Genomic DNA, 23,027 nt, shown 5'->3' with positions numbered 1-23,027 from the left:
GCCCCTATGACTGCGTTGATCCACAGGATTCAAAAATGTTGTATCATGGGGGTTCTGCATGACCATGTGTATATCCTGCTCGAAGGGACGACCGCGCATAGATGCCCCTCGTCGACCCGTAGAGCTCGTTTGCAAAGCGACATACTCGCCACCTGCCTGGTTAACAATGTAAGGTACATCCATCGTTCTATTCGCGCTTGTCATCAGGAGCTTCAGTCGTGGTCCTGGTCGTCGTTCGTCCGCTAGCCGGTGCAAGACCTGCAAGACCTGCAGGGTGGGCTGAGTGTAGTCGTGTAAGGTGCTTTGGTAAGCGGATATGGAGTCTAGGATTGTGTATATCGTCTTGTCCGTCGGCAATACTAGCTAGTCCAAAGCGTGAGTCCAAGCCACCAACGGTAGGACTGTACTCACCAGTATCTGTTCGAAAAGGCTGAGCAGCGCGGGTACTTCATGTCTTGATATCGCTTCCCACATGCTCTGCTCCAGTGCCACGGTCGGCATGTTACACGCATCCGGATACAGTAGCAACTGCGTGATGAGTGAGCGTAGTAATCCAGCTGGGCCACTGACTGCATCGTACTCCGGCTGGCTGTGGTGTTCGCAGAAGAAATGCAAGACGATGTTTGAGCTGGATTGTGCCAGCGTGGCGGCCAGTGAAGCGCAGAAGATGGAGAGCGGGGATGTTCGTCCCTGGCCTTGGTCTCTGCAGTGTCCGTCTACGAGGAGTACGTTTGGGAAGGGAAGACTCATCCAGGCGCGGAGTTGTCCTGTTGATATGAGACTGCGGACTTTTGTGAGACCATCTGGTTGCATGGCGTGCGTGAGGCGCAATATGCTTTGCGTTTCTTGGAGCATGGGGGTGGGGTCGACGTTGAGGATATGCGTGAGTTGTTCGAGAGGGATTTCTATCGGTTGATAGGTTAGAGGTTGGTGTTGGGGGGCAGGGCGCGGAAGCCAGCCGAGTCCTTCGTGATGGTCAGTGTGGTGTCATTGCGTGGGTGTATTCTGGGTGGCCCTCTTCTGGGCGGCACTTACTCTCAGCGTTCATTTTCTCGCCCATGAACTGGTACATGGATGTCTGTATCATGCTTACAACATCTTGGTTCTCCTTTTGCATACTGCGTAGGCCGGAATCGAACTCTTGCTTCCACCGCTCGAACTGTCGCGCCACTGAGGCCTCGACGTAGCTTTGAATATTGGCGCTGGCATTATTGACGGATGTACCTATTCCATCCAGCTGCGTGCTGATGTCTTGATTTTGAACATAGATATCCTCGGCAGTCTGTTGTGTTGCCCGCATGTTGTGGGACATGGTGTTCACGTTGACTTCAACGGTGGAAATGTGATAGCGTGTGGCTTGAACTTCGTCCTTGATGATCTGGGTGTTTTTGTAGGTGTTGGTGTCACGCTCCAAGCTCAAGAGGTTGAGTCTATTCGTGACTCGTTTCTTGACAACCTCGATATGAGTCACAATCTCTTCGACCTTTTGGGACTCATGAGGTGGTAGCTGCTTGCGAACACGCTGGAGCCCTGTTTCATCAGCATGTGTGACTATCTCAATAGCCACTTCCCTTACAGTTGCCTTTATGCACTCGCAGTAATATGCGAATCAGCTCTTGAACAGTATCCAACATAACGCCATATAAATCGAAGAGTGAGGCTCGCAACTCGTCATCACTTGCGAATAAACGTCTTTGTGCAGCGGATAATGCGAAAAGCTCAATAATCCCTGTAAGGATTCCTAGAATGTGCTCTTTGGTCTCGATACGTTGGATCCATGACTGAGCGAGACGGTGTCAGCTGAATCCACACAAGCTTCTTCAATCAGGATGTGCCCGCGAGCAAAAGAACTGCGATTCTCACTCACCTGAAATATGATAGAGAGTCCTCCACGTAGGAGACTTAGGCCTTTCTCATCCGGGATGATCGATATCAAAGAATTCAGCAACTGCACATCTGCTTTTGCGTTTCTGACACCGCGACGAATTTTGTTTTTGTTCTTTCGATCGTCTATCTCGATTGCTGCGTCGATATGGCCTAGCAAGGCTTCCCATGTGCAATCCTTCAAGTCGAACGACGGATCGAGCTGTTGTGCCGAAGCAAGGACATTTTCGAGTTCCCTAGACAACATAAGCACTCTACTGAAGAGGTGTTTAGTGCGCTTACTGAGTGACAGGAGCTCTCCAGACTGCGCGTTGGCTGTCATACACCGTTTTCTCGCCAAACGTCGGATGTAAGTCGTTGCCCGCGCGACTTTTCCAGTGTTCGAACGCTTTAATTTCACGCTGATCACTCAACGCATCTTTAATTGCCTTTGTGGGCTGCGGAAAGGCTGCAGTTGATTCCATGGTCCGCGCAATAATATGTCTTCTGCTCGGACGTCTGAGGACACCTGGTAAGATACTGTTATCTCCTCTGTATATTCTTACGATGACACTGAAATATCAAGAGGAGTTTTCCTGGTTCTCTTGGAGCGTTGCAATTTCGTTCTTGGTTTCATAACGCTGCTTATTGACAACGGCCGTGAGTATCTGCAGGAAAGTCAATTCCTGTAACCGTCAAGAGGCTATCCGCAGTCAAGTGCCAATCTGTCTAAATGTCCAGGCTGTGCGGTTGCCTATGTGCTCTCAATGCTGGAGCCAGTAGCATTAGGTATGTCATGGATTGATGCACGAATAAGCGAGAAACGCATGCACTGCGCCGCGGTCGTAGGGTTACATGTAGGGTAAGCGTCGTGCTATTGGTCGACTTCAAAACGTGCCGCCCAGTAATTGCTTGTGTGATGTTCCATGCGTCAGCAAGCTTTGATCTTATCGAGCGATGGGTTTAGGGGCTGCTTTCGCTTCTGATGAGCCAGCTGATCCCTCCATATTTTAAACAGCCTTACCTCGCGAGCAGCACCTTCCTGTCGGCTCGTTGCCTTCTCAGATCCTTCATTTTGTCGCAAGTGCTCAGGCATTTTCCTTACCGTGCTGACTTCCAGCAAACGGAACCTATCTTGGACAATGGAGAAAGAAAACGATGCTATCGACAATGCGGACGTGAGGCCGACTGCTGTTGATGCGAAGGAAGCATTTGAAGAAGCGCCGAGGGCGTCACTGGCTGGCCTTAACGAGATTCATCAGTCACTTAATCGCGTAGACAAAAGCATTGGAGACCTTACGAAGTCAATACAAGGACTCAGTGCTGCTCCCATAAATCCATTTGCCCCACCACCAGACTTAGTCCCCCGACCGCCATCAAGCTCGGCTGCATCTAGGAAAAGCTTAGATAATGATCAGCCCGACGTGGATGGGGACCTCCCTACTCCGGTACGAACCATCCCAGAAGTGCGCAAATGCAGTTGGGGAGAGTTCAAGAACAGATTCAGCGAAGAGGAGGCATGCTATGCGATTGAAGTTTTAGAAGCCGATTTGCATATCTATTCGGATATAGAAGAAGAAACAACCAACCGCATGCGAGAGGGCGTATTTGCCCCTGCGCCTTCTCCACCGCCCGCGCCGCCGAAGTCCGTAGCATCAGGCTATATGCCGCTTCCGCCTCCACATGTAGCCCCTAACCCATCTGAATATTTTCGACCAAAACACTATAAGGAGGAACCATGGATTCACCGCGTGAGAATCAATTCTCGTCCGATAATGGAATTGCTGGGAAGCTTTAGCAGACAAGGAAGGCGGTGGAAGGGCGAGCCGCGCACGTTCCTGCGGCCATTCCGCTATATTCTCTTCTTCCATGACAAAATGAAGAGAAGGGTAGAAGAACTCACGAAAGGAATCTTCCAGGAGACGTCGGCGGCTCAAAGCGAGGACGAGACGAGATCAGGAGCAGAAAGCGACTCTTCCGTCCAAGATCAGGAACCACAGGGCAGGCCCGGGTATGACTTCGGTACCAAGGAGGCGCAGGAAGAGCTTCGCTGCTACATCAAGTTTGTTGACGAGCATTTGATACCTCCATCTCGTCGATTCGACCATTCTAATCTCACCAAATCGCAGACTGTTCGCTTTCATGAGCTAGATTATCTCTTCAAGCTCGGGCAATATATATACATCAACAAATCTCACCACATAGGCAAACCGCTTGCCACCGAGCAACGGATAAAGAGGGTCGTTAATGTGTACACAATCTGGCCCTGTGGTTGTAAGCTGTACGAATGCGAACACAGAGACAGATCGACGTGGACTCTGAGATGTTATTTCTTGGACCATGATGGCGAACGATATGGCGCACTTACCACCGATCTGCAACCATGGTTCTGGCCAGGAGAGAAAAAGGTCACCGATTTAGACTTCTTCCCTCTGCATTATCTCCCACGGCAGGGACAAGCCGACTTCGATCAAGCAAAGACTGATGGTGCCAATTATGTGGATCACCTTGTCAAACGCTACAGTTTCTATAGTGGATGGAGCTTGATTAAGGGCCCTGACCTCAGAACTATCACCGACCCCAAAACAAATGAGCCAATGAAAAATCCGGAGCACGTAGAGAGTGATGTGCTCGTAGATCTGACGGAGGCTTTTGATTCGATTCCGTCCTGGAGGCCAAATTTTGCCTACTTAGGCCCGAAACCGCCACATATTGATATGCCCGACAAGGATGACACCCATCGGATCATCAGTTGGAACAACAAGACTCGAACGAAGGTGACTTCTATTTGGTACGAAAAGCTTCATGACGACGCGTGGGTACACGAGGCTGAGGTAGAAAAGTTTCTCCGCACTAAACCAGCACTTTGCTTATCACCAAGTCCTGCTCATGCGGTACCGGCACCGTCCGGTAATGAGCTTTCACTGCTTCCTCGGCGTATGTATGCTTACGCTGTGTGGGATCGCAAGTTCCTTCCCATCGATTCACGGTACCTCAAGCGAACCGAAAGACATGGTGAAGAGGGTGAAGCATTTGAACAGTTGCAAATACTAGACGTCAATAAGAGGCTAATTTCTGCACTGCTTCAATCGCATTTTAAGAAGAAAGAGCTCGAGTCGCAAGGAATCGAGATACCCACACAAGATTTGATACGAGGAAAAGGCAGAGGCATCGTGATCCTATTACACGGTGTTCCGGGAGTGGGGAAAACCGCAACAGCCGAAGCGGTCGCGCAAAAGTGGAAGAGGCCGCTATTTCCAATAACATGCGGAGACTTAGGCTTTACACCTGAGAAGGTGGAGGCGTCATTGAAAGAGATCTTTCGCTTAGCGCATCTTTGGGACTGTGTTTTGCTCTTGGATGAAGCCGATGTTTTCATTGCACAAAGGGAGAAGACTGGTGCTGATCTCCAAAGAAACGCACTCGTATCAGGTATGTCCTCGTGACCTCCTACAGGAGCAGAAAATTGATTTTCCCAGTGTTTTTGAGAATGCTCGAATACTACAACGGCGTTTTGTTTCTGACTACAAACCGTGTTGGTGTAAGTAAATCCTCAGGTGCATGTTAGACGTGTCTGTCTCAGAGAAACCATACGTTCGGCTTGCTCTTTGAGAACGTGCTCGAAGTACGCAATCCGATCCTTGTCACTCAAGCTAACTTGTACGTGCATCTTAGGTCCTTGACGAAGCTATCAAGTCTCGAGTACATTTACATCTGAAGTACAACCACCTCGACAAAGATCAAACTGTCGAGATCTTCAAGCATAATATCAAGCGCCTGCGAATTATCGAGCAGCAGCGGGGGCGAACAGTCGGCTCGCCTTTCCATAGCCGAAAACGATCTCTTAGATTTCGCGCGCAAGCATTACGATCAGCATGCAAATGGATCGGGAATAGGCATGTGGAATGGCCGACAAATACGAAATGCTTTCCTTATCGCAGCTTCACTTGCACACCACGACGGAGACTTGGAACGAGAAAACGATCCCACCATGCAAAAGCAGCTCCACGCGTCCCATTTTGACTTGGTCGATAAAGCCACGGTATCTTATGATCAAGACAGGGCAGAAACCCTAGGGCATACAGACAGTGAGCTTGCATACGATCGAATGGAACGCAATGACCCGCGCAACAGACAGATGGGCCATGGCGGAGGGCAATATGGGCATTCTGCTCCGCGTTCACATGTCCAGACTCCACAATACGGAGGAGGGCAATACGCTTCATCTTCTGGTAACTTTCAAGGCACCGGTCAAAGTTCGTACCCTTCGCAATCGCAAAAGCCGTTGTACACGACGGCTCCTCAAACTTATGGTGCGGTGAACGAGCCCAGGTTCGCTACTATGACCAACGACCCTCGAAATCACATGAATTCCATGGACAACTCGCAGCAGGGCTATGGTCCCAGTAACCCCCAGCCGAGCGATGGCAGAGGCGGCACAGCGCCATGGCAACCTCAACAAGACGCGCAGTGGAGATAATATTGCTCAGCGCAACAGTGCAAGGTATCTGCAATCCGTTGCACATACAGTCGCGTCTTTGACATAATATAGCGCAGGTTATGCATCGGGAAGGGCACTATGATGAAGTAAGTGATGGATGTGGCTTTGAATGTGATCACGATTCGCTTCGCTTCACGAAACCTCACAGGCTCTTTCTGGGTAGACTGAAAGTGGGATCTTTCCAAACATACATTTGTCACTACATGTCAGCGCGCAAGGCTCGCTTTCAGTTTCACTGTTACGAATATTACCCGTAGCTCTGAGCTGGAATGGCTGATAGTACATGCATTCTGATATGCCGAAGAAAGGTGTGCGAATTTACAAGTCCCAGGCAAATTCTTCATGAAACCAGAACTTTAAACAGTACATTATCGTATCGCGTAGCGGACTGTTCGATCAAACAACGACTCTAGTACTGATTGCCAACCCCAGCAACCTCCCATAGTTGCCTTATGAAGAAGGCAGATTAACGTCGGCATGACACTCAAAGCTGTGCCAATCATCGCTCATCCCCGTCTGCTGCCCTGGATATCTATGTACCTTAACTGCTGTTCCAGGTGTGCAGTCAAAGCTTGTGTATGTGGTGCACCACCCGTTTTCGTCTGGGCCGAGAGAGTGTATGCCCATGTTGATATGGCAGGCTGTTGTCGGTGCAGTCCATTGACAATCACCTGTGGTGGTTATTAGTATGCCGCGCAAGGACAGGAGAAGGCTCAAAATACCTCTGAAATAATCTTTGGTGCATGTGTATACACCTCCGGGCAGGCCTACATTTTGTTGGCGGTGGGATATATTGCTTGGTAGAGCAGATGCGCAAGATAGCGCACATATCGAACTGATCAATAGAGAAGTATGCATGATGATGGTTGAAGCACTAGCCAGAACTATGGTCTGTTATAAATGCGAATGATGTGATGAGACCCTTAGCGGTCGCAATTCGAGCGCTTTGTCGCAATTGCGGTGATATATATTATTGTCTGAAAGTTCTTTGTCTCAGGAATGAGATGTGCTATGTAAAGCGTCAGCGGCCAAAGGCAATCGCGTGGCGTTCTTTGTTTGTCGGAACATGTGGCGAAAGAATGCTGGCATTCGTTGGCCTTGCTTTATGATCTAATAGTTACGATTATGTTTTCTTGCTCTGTACCTATTGGTGTTCTTTAACTGCGCCGTGAGTCCCCTTCATTGACCCTCAACCGCAGACCCATCCAGAAGTCACCACGGCCCAACTAGATGTTATATATCTGTCCTGAATCGTGTTGAAGCCAGCTCATATCGCTCGTCAGGATCAATAGAGCCTCCCCTCTTCGGAACAGATGCTTTGTGACTTGTTTGATTTTGTATGCTGTCCCAAATTGTCATCGCAGCTCTGTTTGTCAAAACGTATATCACTCAGATTTAGATCTCCAGCGTCGCTTTGCAAAGATAAACAATTCTGGTACTTCTACTTCACGAAACCAAAAGCAAGACCTGAAACTTGCGTATATAACGTGCTACGCTCGTATATACTATAGGTATGATCATATATTCACCATAGGGACAGAGAAGGACTCAGAAATATTCACTTCGTTCATAGGTACGCCAAACCCGTGGACAAGCCTAGCAACCGCATCCACGTCGTCATATTATTCTCCTGCTACCAAATAAGTATCATTCGAAATGCTTAACCAATATGAAAGAGGTGCGCACCGATGAACGTCTTCATGATCATGCATCGAATAAGCGACCTCGCTTCAGCACCGGCAGCCTCAGAGTCTGTGAATTTGCATATCCGAAACTAGTAGTACTCAATCGAGCCGCGGAACGACATCAGAGGTGCATTCAGTGCGGTCATGTCCTGGCCGCGTTCTTAGCCATGGCAATTAGTCGTTCACATTGGCAGTCACACGAGTGTGAGTGGGGTCACGTCTTTCACATTCGGCTGGGGTCCGAGTACTATACTATTGATTCAACTTCGCAAATGGGTAACCGAGAAAAGGGTCCCGTGCACTTTTCGCGTCTCCGCCCACGAATATAAACCTCCCACCGCCTCATGCCCTCACTGCCACTCACTCTCGACTCGCCTTCCATTCGCCCACTCAACTCGCTTTCCACACCTCGCCAGATTGTACAGTCAGAATCAGTAAGCATTTGCGCCCCTGGTACAGGCCCATGTTGCCATAATCTGACCTTTCGAAGCTTAGGTTCTTCAGCTCCAACCCTCGTGCTCCAAGCGCCTCGAGTAAAACTTCCGCTGTCAAATCCGGGAATTTTACAGCTCGTTTCTTCTCAGCTTCAATCAAGATGTCTTGCACTAGTTTCGCCAGGTTCCTGGTGTATCTGGTCGCAATCATCACCCTGGTAACCCCCGCTGTCGCCAGTTTCGACGTCTATCGCATCGATGTCCTCCACCATGCACCAATGAAGCGTCACGCTCGTGACCTCGAGGTCAACACCACGATAGCGGGAAATACGGAGACTACCCACTGGAGTGTCGTGCCCCATATCTGGGGCTGCCAGGATTTCGGGCGTGCACAACACATCTCCGATAGCAAAGATGTAAGTCACTGATTTGAGATGCTTACTCTACATAGCACATATCATGACCGAAGAACCCTACACTTCTGAGTTGAATATGACACTGACCCAACGATAGGTCAGCGGCAACAAGCTCGGCATACGCTGCCGTGGCGACGGATGCATCCACGATCACAGCACGGACAATATCGAGCTGGTCGAGATGCACTGGACGAACAAGCCGCTGTTCCACTGGACCATCTACCACGACTGGCTAGATGAGGCTGGCAATTGGCAGCTGCGGGGAACGGATGGAAACGCATACGGCGCGTGCAAACCGATTGGTACACCCGGCGTGTGGGACTATTGCTCCTTCTCCCATCCCCCGGAGCTAGGTGCGACTGAGACGTACGTCGTCCACAAGAAGTTCCAGTGCTTCACGGGGTTTACACCGGAGGATATCAACGCTGGGAGTTGAGCGCTGGAGGTCTCGGAAGTGAGCGTGAAGTCAAGCAGCTGAGTGCATGTTACGGCCGTGTCACGTCAATAGTATGGCCATGTTACAAGGTTGAATGAGAAAAGCGAGGTTGCGTCTGAGAATTGCTTTTATTCCAAGATCGCATATAAAATTGTGCACTCACTCTCGTTAAGCTTGTTAGCTTAACAACCCGTCAGGGGTTTGACAACATGGCAGAAGCCTCATGATGCAAATGCTTCTTATCTACCAGTTCACTCTTTTCAATCCTTGTCACCAACACGGCCATTGGCACTTCTGAGACGCAGTCAGCAAGGGAGACCGCAAGAGGTACTTGCGCAGGCGAACATCGGAGCGAGAACCACGATGAAGGGGAGACATCGTCTTTACTTCGAGAACATTATTAGATACCACATATATACAGATGTTCCAACCACAAAAACTAGCAGCGCATTATCTAAGCCCTAGCCTTGATCAAATCCGCCGCCTTCTCACCCACAGCATACATGGTAGACTGAATGTGCTGCGTCGGCACAAGCGGCAAGATACTAGCATCAACAATCGACAGCTTCTCAACCCCATAGAACAGCAGCTTATCCGACACACATCCACCATACTTCTCAGGCATCATCGCACATGAGCCAGAAGGATGCGAAAGCGTAGGCCAAATGCTACCGGCGGCGTTCATCTTATCGATAATGTCCTCGTCGCTGGTGTACTGAGCGCCAGGTGATAGCTCGACGAGGTTGTACTTCGCGACCTCGGGGCGCTTCCAGACGGTGCGGAGGAAGCGGACGCAGGAGGCCATGACGGCCTTATCGACGGGGTTGCTGAGGGCGTTGTACAGCATTTTCGGGGGACCTTGGGGGTCGGTCGGGTTGATGGTGATGGAGCCGCGAGCGAGGGGCTTCTCGAGGCCGACGAGGACACCAGCGCCGCCGGCACCAACGGGTAATTCGACGATAGCGGCTTCCTTGTTCGCGAAGAGGCCGGCGAGGACCTTGCGCTGGGCCTTGACACCAGCGATGAGCTTCTTGCTGCCGGTGTAGATCGCAGGCAGGTAGGACTCGTCCTTCTGGGCCTTGATCTGCTTGACGAGGTTCTTGTAGTCGTTTGGCGCGACCTTGGGGAGGGAGACCATGGAAAGACTGTTTCCACGGGCCTGGGTGAGAGGGCCGGTCTTGTTGGCTTCGTATTGGGCCCATGCTGATGCGTTGAAGGCTGCGTCGGTGGCGAGAGAGTTGGGGTTGGGAGTGCTCAAGGCCGACTGGTTGAACAAGACAAGAGTGTAGGGGTGATCTTGGAAGTTGGCGCCAACACCATCGTGCGCAAGCTTAAGGGGAATGTTGGCAGCCTTAAGCACAGACTTAGGTCCAATACCACTGAGCTGAAGGAGCTTAGGGGTGTTGACGGAACCGGCAGCGAGAACGACTTCCTTCTTGGCGTAGACGGTAGAGGTCTTGCCGGTAGTCTTGTCGAGAATCTTCACACCCTTAGCAGTGAGCTTCTTGCCACTGGCAAACACAAGCTCTTTCGCCTCAGTGCGAAGGAGAAGCTTCAAGTTCGATCGTGCGGACTTGATCGGGTCATAATACGAGTTGCGAGCTTGGGATCTCTCGCCCGTCAACGGGTTCATGGTGTTGGGGTACCACGAGAAGCCGGCTTGTTCACCGTTGTTGCCATCGAGGAGCTTCTTGACACCCGCACCTTCGTAGGCCGCGATGAAAGGCAGGATATCAGGGTACTGGAAGTCGGAGATTCCAAGGTGAAGAGGACCGCTACCATACCTGCATGACGTTAGCTGCGAATAAGTCGTTCCTATTGATTCACGTACGCAGACGGGTCCCATGTGATGTCGAAATCCTGCGCAGTCTTCTTCGGTGGAGGGATGAAAGTGGTACCCTTCTTGAAGTAAGGGTACATACCCTTCCATCCCCAACCGGAGTTACCCAGAGCCTCCCAAGCATCATAGTCGGCTGCAGAGCCGCGGTCATAGAACATGCCGTTGACTATAGAGCCGCCACCGAGAACCTCGGCGACACGGACATTCCAGGTCTTGTTGTTGAGGAATGGCTCAGGTTCAGAGACGTAGTTGGGCCATAGCAAGGACGTATTCAAGGCGCTGGCGGCCCCATATGGCAATCGTTGTTGGAAAGGCAGGTCGTCAGTACCAGCCTCAATCACCAGAACAGTCGCTGCATTGGTGAGCACAGTGCCAGTCAGGATAACCCATCAGCAACTTACTCTTCTTGTTCTCAGTCAATCGATTAGCAACAATAAGGCCCGTCACACCACCACCAACAATTACATAATCATAGGTATCAGATGCCCTCTTCTCCACCAGCTCAGCGCTCGGGAGCGCGGCAGCCAATCCCAGCAACGGAGCAACAGCAATGAAGGAACGCATGTTGATACCGCTTTGATGCACGAACGGAGTAGCTGGAAAGCAAAAGCGAAACAAACGAGTGACAGGTTGGGCAGGTTCCGAGAACGCGGCGCACAGTTGGTCGCAACAGGCGCGCTGCGAACTTTAAGCTTCCATCTGGCCCCTGTGCATGAACGCCCCAGCAGGGTGATTGCAATAATTGCCGTTCGTTGGATTCCTCCCCACCAAACCTGTGGTCCTGGACCGCAAGCGAAATCGATTACACGAGTCAATTGCGGCGTAGCAGCATGTGCTCGATTTGGGTCGATTTGACTGACTCGAGGATACGCGTCTGGTCCTCGATCTCGGTCGGTGGGCCTATCTATGCTTAGGCCAGGGGCGTGGGAGAGAACTTAGCTATCGTATAACGCAGGGAGATGACAAGGACCTCAGGATCGTCATACGTCTTTACCTGGAAGGACTGGAGGGATGCGTGGTTCCATTCCACGCTAGAATACTGAGCGTCTTGGCTAGTGTCCTTGTTACTAAAGATGGACTAAAAGGCTCGGCCCGCTGATTGACGTTAGATTCCGCTAGGAGATATGTGATGTGGAAGTGTGGGAGCCAAGTTGGTGGAATAACGCACGAGGGTACTACGCCGCACACCATGAATGCGATTTCCAAACGTCGATGCAGTCAGTTTTGGGGACGAAATTGTTGGAACATCCGGCTGCGAACACGAGGTTGTCGCTTACTGACCTACCTAAACGGTAGGATCTAATGCGAGCACGGCTGGCTAGTTCGCTGTGGCGCAATTTCTTCCGCAGGTTTGCATCCTGCCACTCTCCGACGCTTACGCGAGCCGTGGCATGCCATGCAATCCAGGCCGCCACCGGAACTTGATCCAGAACCAGCAACGTCCCATACAACCGTTGAACAACTTACAAGATCATTTTAAAAATTCTTCCGGAACTACAAAAGTCCATCGCACGGATGGCAGACATGTCACTGCACATCTTCTTGTAGTTGCGCGTTACGTGGACACCACGGAAAGGGTTCGCCTAGACGGTGCATGAGTAGCGAATACGATCTGGATCCGGCTCAATGGTGGGGAACAAGGGAAGGATTCCACGAGGTTGGGCCTTAACGCCAAGTGCTTCAAGATACCGGGTCACTCTCAGTGTGACTATGCACGTTGTCGTTGCAGTGACAGTGAGGTACCAGTCATCTTCTATGCCTGTGTGCTGCTGATAACATGATGAAATCGACCAGGTGCGTAAATTTCAACGGCCAACGCCGATGATGAACAGCAGAGAAGAGATACATGCAATCAATACGATACACCGGAGCTTTAATCCCAATTCAGGGCTATATGCATTCAAAAGAGGATGTACCTGCGTGCGTTGGAAGCCAACGTGGGGAGACGAACACGGCTCGGAGGTTCCGACAGGTTTCTGTTACACCACGGGGACCCGGCCAATGGAGGCGCTAGGGACCTCTAAATCTTGGATCGGATTTGTGCAACGTCTGATTGCAGTTAGTGCCATGAAAATCAGACGGCTGGCCTATCTGGTCTATCATATCAGGGTTGAAGGCATGTTCCTAACGGTGCAGACGGGCGACTTCAGTGCAAGCAACCCCTGAGAATCCTAGAGGCCACCCCAGAAGGTCTGTCGAATCTTCCTCACGACGCCGGGTTCATTGGCACCAAACGCACAGGCATGTCTAGATGGATCTTCTCCCGAGCCGTCTGTCACGTCGCATCCTATTCTATGGATTCATAAGCCCCATACCACCGGAACGTTGTCACCGACACCATCCCTACATTCTTACCAGTATTGTCGTTCGTCTTTGCTGCTTACAATGAACGAGGATGGCACTTGGTCAGATCGTGGCAGCCAAATCCTGGGCTCAACACTGAGCATTTGCATTCTCAGTACGGGTATCCTAGTATGGAGAATCATATATGGGATCCAAAGCAAGCGCAAGATCATGGTCTGTGACTACTTGCTGATCGTCGCTGCGGTATGTGCAATCCGAGCTTATCACGATGTTGTGCAGCTTCACACCTTGCCGATCGCTGCCTTACAAGCACGCAAGTCTGTGCCTCAACCACAAGGAGGCACCACACGATGCGATCTTCCCGCTGACATGACTTGCAGTGTCTCAATGTCGCGTCATCTGGTATACGCATCAAGTCCACGATCCACGGACAGGGCCGGCACATCATGGACCCCAGCATCAGCAAACCTCACGACATACTCGAGTATAGCTACTACTTGTACATCGGACAGGTCATCAACCTGATTGCAATGGCAATTCTCAAGCTATCGATTTGCACATATCTACTAGCTTTGCCATTCGGACTCATCTACAAGATCATCATCTACCTGTCAATAGCGATGGTGGCAGTTTTCAATTTTACACTACCGATGTTGGGACTGTTCTGCGCGAAACCCTTCGAGGCGAACTGGAACAAGGGCATCAAGGGTACATGCTTCTACCATGGTACCCAGGCGCTCACGTACGAACTATCCACCCGACTTTATCCAGTGCGCCTTTACTGACAGAAAGCTTTTTCTAGGTACATGCAGGGCGTGTCCAACATCCTCACTGATGTAGTCTATATTGTGGCCCCAATCCTTTACCTTTCGACCGTACAGTTGTCATCGCGCACACAATGGGGACTCAGATTAGTCTTCTGTCTCGGCCTCGTGTAAGCCTGCCACTCAAAGTCAATACCTAAGCACATAAGCTGACAATATCCAAGCGCGACAATATGCTCCATCTTCAAAACCGTCGAATTGCGCCAACTTCAAAAGACCAAAGACCCGACCTGGGACGGCGTGAACCTTACAATCTGGTCCGCAACTGAGCTGTCCGTCGGCATTCTCGTCGCTTCCCTCCCACCCCTACGCAAGCAATTCGAAAAACTACTGCGCAAAGTGCTGCCGAGTACTTTCCAGACCAGCAAGCGCACACCGGGTAGTCGCAGCGGCATTCCCATGTACAATGTTTCCAAGGTTACCACCAAGCGCAATACGAAGATTATGGGGCGGTCGGATATCGGGATTGACGATGGGGACAGCGAGAGGAGCATTCTGCCCGAGACTGGCGATCATGGGATTATGAAGACGGTCGTGCATGAGGTTACGAGCGAGTCGCGGACGGATAGTGAAGGCGGAAAGGACTTACCGCAGAGTTTTGAACAGAGAAGATGAGATCCGGGATAACTCGAAGAAGTGCATAGCAGCGCTCAGCTTGTATTTACAACGGTAATTGAACGTACGCAGGGCCGTATACCGTCTACAAGTGAAACTATCGAATTCTAATATAATATACCATAGTAAATAGATCATCACCCATAGCAAGCTACGCTCGGTGTCCCCTGACGCTTTGAGCTCCCCTCACCTCGATTGTCAACTTGGTTCTAGCACGGGACGTTGCTTCGATTAGCGTGCCTTCCGAAACCGCCCTTCAACTACAAGAACAATTCATTCCAGCTTTTGCAGCTTCTCAAGTTCCGCGCGACTCTAAATTGACGCACCCTCGGCACCATGAAGCTTTTTAGCATTCTGCTGCTCATCGCTCCAGTATGTGTCTCTCTGCGTTTCCCGCAGAGTGATCGCGTCGAGCCACGCCTTCCCTTTGAGCACCGAGAGCTCAATCTCACCTCTTTGAACAAATCCGTCGCTGGATTCGACCGCACTCTCGCCCGGCGAACCTTCCCTGAAGAAGGCGGATATGAGGAGTTGGTCGAGAAAGGGTGCACGCTGATGGGTATGATGCTCACAAAGGATGAGGTTGCCGCCAACTTCATGAGGCCGGCACACTCGCGCACAACCGCGGAGAGCACCTGGACGAATTGGCAGTCCCTGAATGACTGGGGATGGGATCTCACTCCGCCAGCGATACATAAACTCAGGACAATTACGATGAATCCGGTTTTGGATCCAGTAATGCAGGATCTCGGCCTCCCACCGCTGAACGTGCCAAGCGATGGCGGATTTGCAGAAGCTAGAGAATGGTATCACGACCATGCCACAACCCACGACGGCATTCTATACAAGGTGAGTGACGTTGTCTCACCAGTGCCTGATACAGGGCCATATGTGGCAGCTCTACTGACAGTTTTACCAGCCCACAACCGCCCATACGGAAATGTATATAGATGTGACGCACGGCCTGGTCGTCGCCACTGAAACTTTTGGGCCGACCTACATGGGTGACCAATTGGACCCAAAGGTTACCGTAGTGACAAAGCTCAAGAATCTATACGACCTCTTGTATCTCGACTATGCATACTTGGCTGCACAGAAAAACGAGCCAGTGAGCAATTTGAAGTACATGTTCATTTGGGATATCCAAAACGAGCAGACCCAGATGGCGGTCTACGAGTCTATTGGCGAGAGGCTTACTTACGCGAGTTGCCACAAGTGAGTCATCTGCCTATCTATCATACGCCTACCGTCTCAATCAAGAGCACGCGAACGGAGACTGACAAAGCTCTGCAGGTACCTATGGCCGAATAGGAAGGTATTCTATCCCCATGATGATGCCTACAAAGCTATCCTCGCCAGTCCAAACGGTCGCAGCACGGCGCTCATACTCGCTACGCACAAGAGTGTTTTCGGCGAGAGGAGGATGATCGAGAGCGTTACCGTTTTCTGTCAACAGCCTGGGCATGGATTTTTCAATTTGCTGTTCATCAAAAAGGACCATGACGAGGAGGAGGACGATAGCGATTGGACTGATGATGAAGAGCCGGAAGATCCTGGACAGCCTACGTTTTCGGTCTCGCCCTGGCCGAGCCCGACAGCAGCGTCGCCTTGAGGCAGCATGTCACTGCTCTTGCGGAGGAAAGGCCTCTGAAATGGTTCGGTCATGGACTGAGTCAACGATAATGATTGCAAGCTTAAGGTATATCGGGAAATGCAGAGTTATGAACGCGTCGGGCGATTGTTGCTATAGTGCAGAATTTATGGCAAGAAAACGCTCGGATGGATACAGAGTTAGAGGCATCTAGTCGCCCGCAAGTAGCTCACATAAATCGCACTATGCCCGAAGCTCCTCTCGATATCATCTTTGAAGTATGGTTGTTCTTCCATTTGATCGTGTCTCACATTGCCAGAATTCTTTGTGCGACACCACCTGATATGTCGTCATCAACAGCATAGGTATCGCAGTAGAATATTTCTTTCAATACCATAGGTAGCCGTCATGCTGAGATTGCGGTTGCGGCAACTGGTTCCTGACACGTTCAGACTACAATATGACATAGTGGTCTCACACTGCACCCGCCCTATCGTACGAAAAAGGTTCACACAAAATCCGTTGTCAAAGAGCTCTTACGTCCACATCACTCAGACGATCTTCACGCGCTAGGCCCCATCCGATGCGCACTAAGCCCATGTCGGTGCTAGCTTGCCTACTCACATTCGGGCTTAGCGCGGTATATCCGCTACCTCCTCCATCACATTGCATTCTACTGTTCACAAGGTCGAATCGTGGAGCCCTGACGCCCGATTATCTTCGGGCACGCAAGGCGTCTCACAGATATATAAGTAGACCCAGGTGGTTCGTAGCCAGTGCCATAGTACAGACGCCTGAACTTTTACAACCAGAGTCATCTCATCGAGATCTTGGAATTTACAAACATGACGAAAACACTGCCATTCGGAGATATGCAAGTGCCGTTCCCAGGCTTTGGTGCCATGGGTTTCAGCCACGGCATGGGCAACAATTTCACTCTTGAACAGGCTGAGCCGGTACTGTTGAGAGCGCTTGAACTGGGTTGCACGTTCTGGGACACCGCTGTTAGTCTATAAATCGCTTAAGCTATTGCGAGAGCGACTCTAATACGTGCTGCACAGGTCGTCTACCGCGCCGGCGTGAACGAGAAACTCCTCGGCGACTTCATCCGCAAGCACAACGTCAGAGACAAGATCTTCCGTACGATCCCCTACCCCTCGACTTCTAGTCCCACTGACATCCTTCCAGTAGCCTCAAAGTGCGGCATCGAGTGTTTCAACGGCCCTCGGGAAGTCACCAACTCACCAGAGCACATCAAGACCTACATCGAAGGCACCATCGAACGCCTAGGCTTCACGCCAGACCTGTACTACCTCCACCGTATCGATCCCAAGACTCCTCTAGAGCAGTCTATTCCTGCCCTTGATGCCCTCCGCCGCGAGGGCAAGACGAAGTACATCGGCCTCTCAGAATGCTCCGCCGCGACGCTCCGCAAGGCAAACTCCATCGCCAGAATCGACGCCATTCAGGCGGAGTACTCTGCCTTCGAAACGCTGCACGAATCCGACGGGCTGATCGACACGGCGAAGGAACTTAACATCGCGTACGTAGCGTACAGTCCCCTCGGGCACGGCTGGCTCGTTGACAACTTCGACTACGCGTCCCCCGACGACTTCGCGCCCGACGACTTCCGGCGCAAGGTGCCGAAATTCCAGGGGGAGAACTTCTACAAGAATAAGGCGATTGTGGAGGAGGTGAAGAAGCTTGCGGAGAAGAAGGGGTGCTCGACGAGTCAGATTGCGTTGGTGTGGGTGGCGGCGCAGGGGATGATTGCCATTCCGGGGACGACGAAGAAGCAGAGGTTGGAGGAGAATTGGGCGTCAAGGGAGGTGGAGCTCAGCGAGGAGGAGAAGAAGAGTATGCGGGAGCTGCTTGATAGGGCGAAGCCGGCGGGGAATAGGTATCCGCCGGAGATGCAGGCGATGGTGGGGCACTAGATGGTAGTGTGAGTGGTGAAGGGTTGAGGTGGTAGTTGAGTGGCCCGTGAGACCAGTCTCCGATTGACGGAGAAGTCAGGAAGCTTGCCTTGGGTGATTATCCTAGAGATGAATTCAACTCAAATCCCTTCACATTATGTCTCCGAGTATTCCATATCTCTGCCTTCTCGCAGTCCTACAGTATGGAAACGACGCCCAGCTATATTTCCAATCATTTGACAAATTGATCGACCATACTCATCCAAAACGTCCGCTCCATACCATCCAGCCGCGCATATCCAAACATACCTCTAAACTTCCAGGTCACCCAAAAAAATCATCATTCCACACTTCAACAGTACGTCTAACCACCAGCTCTTCCACCCCAGCCGCCCTCCTCACTTTCCACCACCATCCCACACAAAACCAATACCAAACCAAACATCAGCATCGCCTTACTGCGTCTCAAGGCCAAGAAGCCCGCACACTTCCCCCACACTCCACCTCGACCTGTCATCCGTACCCAATATGTCCAAGACATTCACACCAACGCCCTTTCCCCTCGCGCGGACTCCTACAACTTAATAATGGAGGGAGAAAACCGTCAAAGCGACGTAGACTCATACCGACGCGAATTATTCTTACAAGTGTAAGGTGAGACAAGACGGTTCATCCATCTCCAACATCACGCACTCACGCACTCACGCACTCACGCACTCACGCACTCACGCACTCAAAATGTACTCAACGAACTTAATTTAACGTCCCTCGTATATTCTCCGATCTATATCTGCGGTGCGAGTATATACTTCCATCGTTGTGCACACCCCTTCTCATCGAATCGCATCGCATCAAATCAAACGCCCAGAAAGGAAAGAAAGAAGGAAAGAAAGAGGAATATACAAGAAGCGCGATCCACACCTTTTTCCACAATCCAAAAAGACATTATTTGAAAAGAACAACATGAACAAGGGTGTGAGACACGACGGACAGAAACGCTATGCAGCTCATGCAGAACATCCAAACCTTTTCGAAAAGAAACAGAAGAGAACAGGAAAAGAAAAGCAAAAGGTATCGAACAAAACCTAACCAAGCCACATCCCCTCTTCAAGCCTTCTAACCTCCCACCCCTTCTATGCCTCCTTTGTGTCTTTCTCCGGCGTAAGCGGCGCCTTCGCACCCGCCGTACCAGGCGCATCCTCCTTCCCCGCCTCACCCGCCAAAGGCCCACCACTCTCCTCCCTCTCCTCAAGCAACCTCCCCAAAAGCAGTCCCCTCCCCTCTCCTCCTGCCTAACCTTCAGCGCCTTCCCATCCAGCAGTCCCACTCCCAGCCCCTTCTCTTCCCTTGCACTCACACTAGGACTCTCCGCTCCCCACGCGTCTCCTCCTCCTCACTGAAAACCTCCTCCACGCCCCCTATCACAGGACTAAACTCCTCCACCTCTTCAATCTCCTCTTCGTCTTCTTCCTCCTCCGCAATGCCCATGATCTCCGTGCTGCGCCGGCCCTGCGTACTCTGCGCTCTACTCTGCTGCTGTTGTTCCCGCCTAGCACCAGCCGCGCCAGAGGCAGAAGCAGAACTCCCCTGAAGCCCCAAGCCCTGCCCCTGCCCAAAATTCAGCGCCAACCCCGGCCCCTTGAACACACTCCTCTTCCGCTTCGCGAAAACAAGCCCCGGACTCCCGGGCGGCTGCTGCCCGAAGGCCGCCCCGCCCTCACTTAGCCCGCCGCGCACCGCGAGCCCCACGCGGATGTTATTAGGAACGACGTGTGTGTCGGCGTAGCAGGGAGAACCTTGACGCTTGCGTGCGGCGACTTGGACGACTTGTGGTGGGCGTGGCCTGAGACGCTGAGCGCGGGCGAGGTTATGCTTGCAGAGGAGGTGGAGCTTGCTTTGGAGTGCGTGTGGTGGTGGTGCGGCATGGAGCGGATGGAGGAGATGGATGAGGAGGTGGATTTGCGGCCGCGGAGACCGCCTGAGGAACGGCGGTAGGAGGAGCGTGGGGTGAGTGGCGCAGGGGACACAGACGGTCGTTTCCCGGACGAAGATACGCGGGGCCGGGCGGCGACGTGGGTTGAGGGCGTGGCGCCTGCGTGGTGGGCGTGTACGCTCGAGTTGCGGTTTGCGTTGGCGGGGCGGCGTTTTGATTCGGGGAGGTGGTGGAGGAGTCGGGCTGGGAGGGGATTTCGCGGATGAGGCTTTGGAGCCGCCTGGTGAGCGGGCGCGTTTTGAGGTTTCTTTGATCCAGTTTCGGAGGGAAGAGGTTAGGTGGTTGAAGAAGGGGGGTTGGTATTTCCGTCGGCGCTTGGGGACGAAGCCGTTTGGACTTAGGAGGTCTGGGTTGGTGGATACTACTTGGAGCATGCTTGCTTGGGACCGTCTTCTCATCATCTCTTTGGGCGGCGGAGGCGGCCGGGATGACGAATCCGAGGTCCTGATGTGGTCCTTGGGGACTGGAGGTGGAGGTAAATCGGCGTCTGGTTCGGGCGAGGTTCCAGATTCCAGGAGCTTTGGGAGGTCAGAGGGTACACCTGGAAATTGTCAGTGAGAGGGAGATGTGAGACGTTTTGTGACCTACCATGCAAACTGCTGCGGTTGCGGGCCCGTCCTCGACTCTTGGGCGGGTCCCCTAATAGACCCGAGTGATGTCCCTCCTCGTCCGTCTCTTTTATGGTAGGTGCAAGCTTATCCAAGCGACTGCTCGCGGCGCTCAATCGCCTCAAACTCTTAGCCTCGGCTTCCCTCTCTTTTCGTTTGCGTTCTCTTCTCCTGGCTTTCCTCTCTTCCTTTTCGAGTAACAATGCCCACCAGCCAGCCAGCGCATCGCACCGTTGCGCCAGGACATTCTCAATAATAGTGTCCATATCCACACCAGCAGCGCGCATCCTATGCAAAACCTCCTTCTCCAGCTCCGTTGAGAACGGCTCCGGCTGCGTCAGCTTCAAAATCTCCTGCTGCCTCGGCGCATGCTCCGCCAACCAAGGATTCTGCAATATATCCGCCAACGTGGGTCTCAATATGGGGCGTTTCGATAGCAAACTCTGGCACAGCTCCTTCGCCTGTTGCGGAAAGCTCTCGGGGTATTTCGGTTCCTCCTTCAAAATCTTTGTTTTCGTAACCATCTCGTTGTCGTCGTCAAAGGGCAGCTCGCCCACCAAAAGCGCATATAGAATGATCCCCAGACTCCACACGTCCACCTTTTCGCCCGCGTACTTTTCGCCCTTGAGCATCTCGGGTGCGCTATAGCACACGGTGCCGCACCATGTCTGCAAGTAGTTTGACTTGCCTTCGTATTCGCGTGTGAAGCCAAAGTCGACCAATTTGACGTTTTCGTATTTGTCGAGCAGGATGTTCTCGAGCTTGAGGTCGCGGTGGACGCAGGACTTGTTGTGGACGTACGAGACGGCGCCGACGAGCTGGGTGAAGATTTTCTGGACCTTGGCCGGTTCGAGCGCGCCGTGCGCGAGGAGGTAGTTGTATAACTCGTCGCCTGTACAGATTAGACAAATCCATATATTTCCCAATGCAGCATCCTACCAGGGCAGTATTCCAGCACCAGCCAGACCAGCGACTCTGTGACTATAACCTCGTATAAGCGCGCAATGTGCGGGTGGATGAACTGGCGGTGGTGGTGGATCTCGCGGGCGAGGTTCGCATCGTCCTTCTTCGCGGACTTGAGCACGACCTGTCCTTGTCAATTTCTGCCTGTACTCCATATCCGTCCGACGCACCTTGGAGCCATTGGTGAGCTTGTGGGAGGCCAGGTAGACCTTCCCAAAGCTGCCCTTCCCAATCAGCCGTCCCAGCGTATAGTTGCCCACGTTCTTCAGGTCCGGGGCGTTAAATTCACTGCGAGTCGCGCATCAGTAGGGAGCGTAGGAGGGGAGGCGCATGGCGGGTGCGGGCTTACTCGAGGAGCTGCTTGTACGAGTTTGCGAGCTGCTGCTCAGCTAGTTAGCAAGCAAGCAAGGCATGTTTGCGGGATTGAGCGCACCTTCTTCCTCTGGGCCTGGACTTCAGCCTGAGCGCGGATGCTCGACTGCATCGGGGTGCGCGTGTTGGCAGGCGCAGCGTCATCTATGAGCCCGACACGGTCAAACACGCAATGGCGCTCAAGCTTGTGGGTTGCCCGGGCAGGGCGTGGTGCTACCAGCTACTGCTCCTGTCGGGTGCGGAGACACGCGCGCGGCAGCAATCCAGGGAAGAAGAACTCGTGGGTCCGGCGCAGAGGTAGCGAGCACGCGGGGAGCAATGGCGGGAATTGCAGCTGATGATAGTCGGTGGAGGCGCCTCCGTCCAACGGTTCTCCTGAGCTTTCATCCTGATGCTGGCCAGCCGTCGCCGCTAACTGGCCGGGCCTGGAGAACCCCCCTGCGCAGATCTCCGCCAGCTCGGTCGGCCTCTGTTCTATTCATACCACTCCACACCTTCCCACGTGCCATGTGCATTATTTTGTGCCCTCTGCACTTGCAGCTTCACAAGTTCTGATGATGTCACAGATGATGAAGACACTGTTAGAGAGGAGCACGATGCCGCACATGCTATTATAAGACCATACAAAACAGGATGCAAACTTTCACTAACATACACGAGCTCTTG

At 52.2% G+C, this 23,027-nt stretch overlaps 8 protein-coding genes across 8 annotated transcripts; 5 read left to right on the top strand and 3 right to left on the bottom strand.

The window, feature by feature from the left end:
* Positions 1–363: 363 nt before the first annotated feature.
* Positions 364–2,131, bottom strand: N0V89_012566 (uncharacterized protein; the record flags this gene model as incomplete). The annotated part of the gene is made up of 4 exons (XM_056221287.1): positions 364–965; positions 1,036–1,530; positions 1,577–1,751; positions 1,868–2,131. The coding sequence occupies 4 exons, from the start codon at positions 2,129–2,131 to the stop codon at positions 364–366; spliced, it is 1,536 nt and encodes a 511-aa protein (XP_056065274.1).
* Positions 2,132–3,005: 874 nt separating this feature from the next.
* On the top strand, positions 3,006–5,309 carry N0V89_012565 (uncharacterized protein; the record flags this gene model as incomplete). Its single annotated transcript, XM_056221286.1, has 1 exon — positions 3,006–5,309. One exon carries the CDS (start codon positions 3,006–3,008, stop codon positions 5,307–5,309), a length of 2,304 nt encoding a protein of 767 aa, XP_056065273.1.
* A 3,335-nt stretch (positions 5,310–8,644) lies between these two features.
* Positions 8,645–9,335, top strand: N0V89_012564 (uncharacterized protein; the record flags this gene model as incomplete). Its single annotated transcript, XM_056221285.1, has 2 exons — positions 8,645–8,899; positions 8,997–9,335. The coding sequence occupies 2 exons, from the start codon at positions 8,645–8,647 to the stop codon at positions 9,333–9,335; spliced, it is 594 nt and encodes a 197-aa protein (XP_056065272.1).
* Positions 9,336–9,789: 454 nt separating this feature from the next.
* N0V89_012563 (uncharacterized protein) lies at positions 9,790–11,739 on the bottom strand (the record flags this gene model as incomplete). Its single annotated transcript, XM_056221284.1, has 3 exons — positions 9,790–11,119; positions 11,167–11,527; positions 11,577–11,739. The coding sequence occupies 3 exons, from the start codon at positions 11,737–11,739 to the stop codon at positions 9,790–9,792; spliced, it is 1,854 nt and encodes a 617-aa protein (XP_056065271.1).
* A 1,821-nt stretch (positions 11,740–13,560) lies between these two features.
* On the top strand, positions 13,561–14,918 carry N0V89_012562 (uncharacterized protein; the record flags this gene model as incomplete). Its single annotated transcript, XM_056221283.1, has 3 exons — positions 13,561–13,722; positions 13,860–14,221; positions 14,468–14,918. The coding sequence occupies 3 exons, from the start codon at positions 13,561–13,563 to the stop codon at positions 14,916–14,918; spliced, it is 975 nt and encodes a 324-aa protein (XP_056065270.1).
* A 336-nt stretch (positions 14,919–15,254) lies between these two features.
* N0V89_012561 (uncharacterized protein) lies at positions 15,255–16,530 on the top strand (the record flags this gene model as incomplete). The annotated part of the gene is made up of 3 exons (XM_056221282.1): positions 15,255–15,767; positions 15,838–16,133; positions 16,212–16,530. 3 exons carry the CDS (start codon positions 15,255–15,257, stop codon positions 16,528–16,530), a joined length of 1,128 nt encoding a protein of 375 aa, XP_056065269.1.
* An 824-nt stretch (positions 16,531–17,354) lies between these two features.
* On the top strand, positions 17,355–18,446 carry N0V89_012560 (uncharacterized protein; the record flags this gene model as incomplete). The annotated part of the gene is made up of 2 exons (XM_056221281.1): positions 17,355–17,513; positions 17,571–18,446. 2 exons carry the CDS (start codon positions 17,355–17,357, stop codon positions 18,444–18,446), a joined length of 1,035 nt encoding a protein of 344 aa, XP_056065268.1.
* Positions 18,447–19,558: 1,112 nt separating this feature from the next.
* On the bottom strand, positions 19,559–22,473 carry N0V89_012559 (uncharacterized protein; the record flags this gene model as incomplete). Its single annotated transcript, XM_056221280.1, has 7 exons — positions 19,559–19,682; positions 19,783–20,959; positions 21,007–21,918; positions 21,966–22,113; positions 22,160–22,277; positions 22,339–22,370; positions 22,423–22,473. 7 exons carry the CDS (start codon positions 22,471–22,473, stop codon positions 19,559–19,561), a joined length of 2,562 nt encoding a protein of 853 aa, XP_056065267.1.
* Positions 22,474–23,027: the final 554 nt, after the last annotated feature.

Source organism: Didymosphaeria variabile (genome assembly GCF_027946475.1).
Source record: "Didymosphaeria variabile strain IMI 356815 chromosome Unknown scaffold_10, whole genome shotgun sequence".
NCBI lineage: Eukaryota > Fungi > Ascomycota > Dothideomycetes > Pleosporales > Didymosphaeriaceae > Didymosphaeria > Didymosphaeria variabile.
The sequence above is the reverse complement of the archived record's forward strand: the minus strand, read 5'-3'. Positions and strand labels throughout refer to the sequence as shown.